Genomic DNA, 5,802 nt, shown 5'->3' on the forward strand with positions numbered 1-5,802 from the left:
CTAAACAGTAACCACATCACTGACATCAATACTATTTAAATTAAGGGAGGGTGCAGATCGGGAATAGCCAATAATAATGGCAGTAATTGCAATTTGAATCATGTTGATCTTAATGTCTGTAAAGTTGGAGCATTTAAAATAAAATATGTTTTAAAGCTAGCCCAATTTGAGGATTATTTTAAGTATAATCCTTTCACTTCAAACTAAATCAAACGAAAGAAAGCCGTCATATTTACCAGCTAGAGATGGAGGTAAAAGAGACTCCCTGCTTGACCTGGCCCAGCTCTCCAGCCATATGCTGTGTGTGTGTGTGTGTGTGTGTGTGTGTGTGTTTGTGTGTGTGTGTGTGTGTGTGTGTGTGTGTGTGTGTGTGTGTGTGTGTGTGTGTGTGTCTGTGTGTCTGTGTGTCTGTGTGTCTGTGTGTCTGTGTGCCCATGCGCGCGCGTGCACTGTGGAATCGGCCTGAATTGAGGACGACTGCATGTGAAATATGAAAGCGAGTCCGAAGCATGCACGTAGGCTAGTAGACGCGCACACACAAAAGCACACACACTCCACCAGACTCCACCAGACTCTTGGTTCTCAAGCGCGAGTAAACATTGATTAATTGTTTCACCAGCAGAAATGTATCATCGTTGAACGAAAGCAAAGTATTAGTATATATTTTTTTGCTAAACAATGTATAATACAGTGTAGCAACGTCAAGTCACCGAAGATTGACTTTCTGTGCTTAAATTTGACAAATCATCGTTATGCTTAGTTAACATGGTGAGGCACACATAAAATATTGTACTATAAAAAAAAATGAATTTCTATTCGAAATACACGATTCCTTTATAGCCTAAAAGTTTTTGGGGAGAAAAGTACTTTTTCAATCATGCATTTCCCCAAAAGGATATGCTTTCACACATTTTCATACGGACAATAATAGGCATACAATATCAAAAGTAAGTTGTCACCAATGATAGTAGGCTAAGTAGAGTACCAGTAGAAAGCCCTTACCTCACCACACCGTACATCACTAGGACATTCCCGAGCAATCCCACAACGCAGATAACGGAGTAGAGCGCCGTGATGGAGATGGCTACTATAATATTGGAGGCGCTCTGAACCGGGAGCTGATGGGTGTAGTTTCCTCCGTTGGGCTTGAACCCCATCTCGTCGTCCGGGTAGGTGACATTGGATGGAATCACCGAGTACAACTCGAAATCAGCCGGTTCAGCACCGGGGGCAGTGGATGGCTCCATGGTTATACTATTGTTGCTCGCGTCTGTGACTGTCTCTGTTCTCTGGTTCGTGGTGCTGAAAACTTCACCAAGCACTACTGGTCGGCTAGGAGGGCACGACTTGCGCTTTTGTTTCGCCTACTGGGCGTTTTATTGGTTGGAAGGTGTGTACTTATCCTTACGCGCCAAAGGACGAGTTTGTCGGTTAGTCTGTCTCACCAAACGGTCGATCCTGATTAACAGAATGATGACAGACTTTACCACCCAAAAAACAAGAAAGCAAAAATGTTTTCACTACTGTTTAGATTTCACAGAACATGATGACCCAGTAACTGTTCCTTCATGTGTCCAGTTGAAAGAGAGGAGTCCTGTTCGCAGGAGGTCTGTGTGGTGTTGACGGTAGACATTAGTGGAAAAGGTGCACATGGTGATTTGTCTCGCTCTCCAAACGCCTTATGTTACCCCCCATCCGGTCCTGCATGTGATTTCTTATAACCAACCTTATACTTCGAGATCAAAGTTGTGCATTGTCGACTGATAATTGTTTTAGCCTATTCAGCTGAACTGAAGAAGCCAATGAATATCTACACTTATCGTAGACTATGCGACAGAACACCTGTTAAACATATTGTACACAGACAATAACATGATAATGCAGTTTATTTGAATAAATAACCAAATGCAGTACTTTGAATGAAATAATACTGGGCCTCGGCCTATTAGTGATAGGATTAGCCTTTGTCTAGATGTGTAGTTCTAGGCTTGGTGCTTGGCAAGCACATAGAGAAAATAACCTAAATAGGAATTGAACCGTGCCTCAGCTGGTTTTGATGTGGCAATTTTAATCTTCATGGAAAATGCTTGTGGAGAAATTGCCCCTCATTAGATGGCCTACATTTGCTAATGTGCTTTATAATCATGGATATTTCTCAGATGAATATCACCTGTGGAATACTACCCCATCACCCTACCATTGGGACAATAGGGTTAACCCTCTTGGTGGGAATGTAACATGGCTCATACAGTGCTTTCGGAAAGTTTCAGACCTCTTGATATTTTCCACATTTTGTTACATTACATGGGTTCTGAATACTTTCCGATTGATAGAGTACCAGTATTTGGACACTAGATTGATGGAAATGACTCAGAGCGTAATATTTTATATCAGAGAGAGGTACAGATTTTCTTGTCTTTCTTTTTGTTTGTGTGTCGCTAGTTGTTTCTCCATTTCTCTCACTCGCTTCTTACCTCTCCCCCTCTCTCTCTCCCACTCACTTTCTTCATTTCATAATTTAATTGATTCCTCTCCTACTGTGTTGATTACTTTTCTCTGAGTCCTTCTCCTCATTACTTTCCACTTTACCAGGCTCCATAATGGCCCTTCATTTCTTGCTATGTAAAGTGGCTATACAAGCTCTTGTTCACACACAGCTAAACCCTTCAGGAAATATACAACACTCTTCTGCCTGCAGGGCTTAGAGGTCCAGTTCATTATTAGTAATATAAGCTCCATGGACCTTTGGAGTTCACACAGGTTGAATCTTACATGGCAATCAATACCCTATATAGGGCCCTACTTTGACCAGAGCCCTATGGGTAGTGCACAAAAGCAGTGCACTTTATAGGTGATAGGGTGGCATTTTTGGATGCAAGCACAGTAATGATGTGCCTACATTGATGATGCGCCTAGATATCCCCTTAATCATCTCTGATCCTAAGTGTCACAACCACATTGGTTGATGGGGCAGAGATAAATCCCAATCGTAAGCTACTGATAGTAAGGATTCATTCAGTCAGCCACTTGCATGAACACAGAAATTGGCTTATAGAACAGCATATGAATAGAACACATATATTAGTTATAGGAAAAGCACAAACATTAAAATTCCCATTACATTCCATCCTCTTATCACTTGTGTGATAATAATCATTATATTTTAATGTAAGAATTTAGATTTGAGCTTCTATATCAAAATATCCTATACTCCTGTTAAAGTAAGGGAAATCAACACACACAAAAAACAGACTTCATAATTTCAAACCCTTCATTCTGGGTTAAATGTAAATGTAAATGTTGTACAATCCAATTAGTATGGTAATGCTATAATCATAATAAAGGTTATACTTCTATTAATGGGAGTGAATATCAAAAATACACACATACACAAGGGTTCTGTAGATTCAGAGGTGAATAAATATCTCAACGTTAACCATTGTTTCCATATTTTTTTACCACAATTGGGTTGCATTGACCTATGTTTTTTACTAACTGTCCCTGGGACATCAACTTAGTCAAAATATATAACCCTGTTGTTTAAGCTGTTGAGTATAGGGGGCAGAATTTTGATGTTTGGATGAAAAACGTACACAAATGAAACTGCCTATTTCTCAGGCCCAGAATCTAGAATTTGCATATAATTGTCAGATTAGGATAGAAAACACTCTAAAGTTTCCAAAACGGTCAAAATATTGTCTGTGAGTATAATAGAACTGATATTGCAGGCGAAAATCCAACCCGGAAGTGCTGTTTTTCTTGCTCTGTTCCATTGCCTGCCTTCACTTCATTTAAAGGGATATCAACCAGATTATTTTTCCTATGGCTTCCACATGTTGTGAACAGTCTTTAGACATAGTTTCAGGCTTTTCTTTTTAAAAATGAGCGAGAAAGATCACATCGCATCATTGGATGGCTGGGTGCCAGCAGCGTTTTTTCTCTCTCTCTCTCTCTCTCTCTCATATTGAAGAAGGTACAGTCCGGTTGAAATATTATCGATTATATATTGTAAAAACAACCTGAGGATTGATTATTTAAAAAAAAACGTTTGACATGTTTCTACGAACTTTACGGATACTATTTGGAATTTTCGTCTGCCCGGTCGTGACTGCTCGAGCCTGTGGATTTCTGAACATAACACACCAACCAAATGGAGGTATTTTGGACATAAAAATAATCTTTATGGAACAAAAGGAACATTTAGGGTGTAACTGGGAGTCTCGTGAGTGCAAACATCTGAAGATCATCAAAGGTAAACAATTAATTTTATTGCTTTTCTGACTTTCGTGACCAATCTACTTGGCTGCTAGCTGTTTGTAATGTTTGGTCTGCTGAGAGAGATGTCCTTACATAAACACTTGGTATGCTTTTGCTGAAAAGATTTTTTGAAATCTGACACACCAGGTGGATTAACAACAAGCTAAAATGTGTTTTGCTATATTGCACTTGTGATTTCATGAAAATTAAACATTTTGAGTAATTTAATTTGAATTTGGCCCTCTGCAATTCAGCGGATGTTGACGAAAATGATCCCACTAACGGGATGGGTGCATCAAGAAGTTAACAATTATGCCAAGACATTCAAAGGGTTGGTGCTTGCTCATCAGCTCAGTGTTCCACATAATGTAAAAGGGTTAAGGGTTTAGATGACCATTTTGCCATTTTCAGCTGCTGAGAGGTGGTGTTGAGGTTCACACTGTGCTTGACCAAATTATCTTCCATGCATCTGATACCATCTGTGGTCACCTTCGCCAAAACCTTGAGAGAGGACAGACCAGAACAACAGTTTAGTTTAGGGCATTTGTAATTCAGGAAATCTAGACTTCTAAAACAATAACAACACACAGTTGAATCCACCCCCCCCACCCTCTCCCAAATTTGGCTTATCATCTTAGCGACTTCATTGCATAGTTACTGGTCAGGCAGTTAGAGGGCTAATCCTTAGGGAGAAATCCAGAATATCCAGCAGACCCAATCTGGTAGGATTTGTTATTGAAGCAAGACAAAAACAAGAAAATAAAACAACAACAGCAATACACATATATCACTTGATGTGGGGAAACCTTCAAACCATTTGGAGTAACTGTCATCCATTACCAACATCTCCTTGTTGCTTTTACATGCAGGCATATGAAGAAAATCAATAAGCATATCTAACAATGGGCCCCAGGGGTCTGGTAATTCCCCCTTTGGACACATGCCTCACATTGTGATTCATGCATCCAAAAAAAGTATAACACTGCCTGTTAAATCAAAAATAAACGAATTAGAATAACAAATCAAATGATTTCTTGATAACTCCATAAGGAAATTACTATCCCATAAGGTAATGGTAAAATAGACGAGATAAAGCTCTCTCTATGTCCTTCTCGTGGTTCGAATCACACATAGGACTATTGATAAATTATAAATTACTTCCTATTTTTTTGTTTTTACATAGCCCATATTGTTTAAAAAAACAATGTTTGCTGTATTACTAGTGAGAGTGATCAGGCTTCATTAGGAAGTCAAAACAGAGGTCAGCCCTATTAAGAAAGTGTTTGTTTTCCTGTACCTCAGACATTATTTCAAGATATTTCAAACATTTCAAACATTTTGTGTATCGGGTTTACATTGGGCTTTTCAGTACATTTCTTCTAATCAAGAGAATTTGTGCAACCAAAACTCTGACAATAGAAACTTTCATTGGTGTACAGCATCCTTTCTAACTTGTGATAAACCCACTAAAACCAAATAAAAAGACCCCTCACTTCTAAATCAAACGGAGTATTAACCACCAACAAATATTCATTAACAGGTGAG

The 5,802-nt window shown here is 39.1% G+C and overlaps 1 protein-coding gene across 1 annotated transcript in view; it reads right to left on the reverse strand.

Annotated features, from left to right (window-relative positions):
* The window catches only part of LOC135552062 (delta-type opioid receptor-like), a 32,152-nt gene extending 30,696 nt beyond the window's left edge, over positions 1 to 1,456 (reverse strand). Inside the window, exon 1 of the mRNA XM_064983439.1 lies at positions 1,003 to 1,456. Within this exon, the coding sequence (XP_064839511.1) occupies positions 1,003 to 1,247 (245 nt within the window). The 5' untranslated portion in view covers positions 1,248 to 1,456. The remainder of the gene's footprint in view (positions 1 to 1,002) is intronic.
* Positions 1,457 to 5,802: the final 4,346 nt, after the last annotated feature.

Source organism: Oncorhynchus masou, chromosome 13 (assembly GCF_036934945.1).
Source record: "Oncorhynchus masou masou isolate Uvic2021 chromosome 13, UVic_Omas_1.1, whole genome shotgun sequence".
NCBI classification, from domain to species: domain Eukaryota; kingdom Metazoa; phylum Chordata; class Actinopteri; order Salmoniformes; family Salmonidae; genus Oncorhynchus; species Oncorhynchus masou.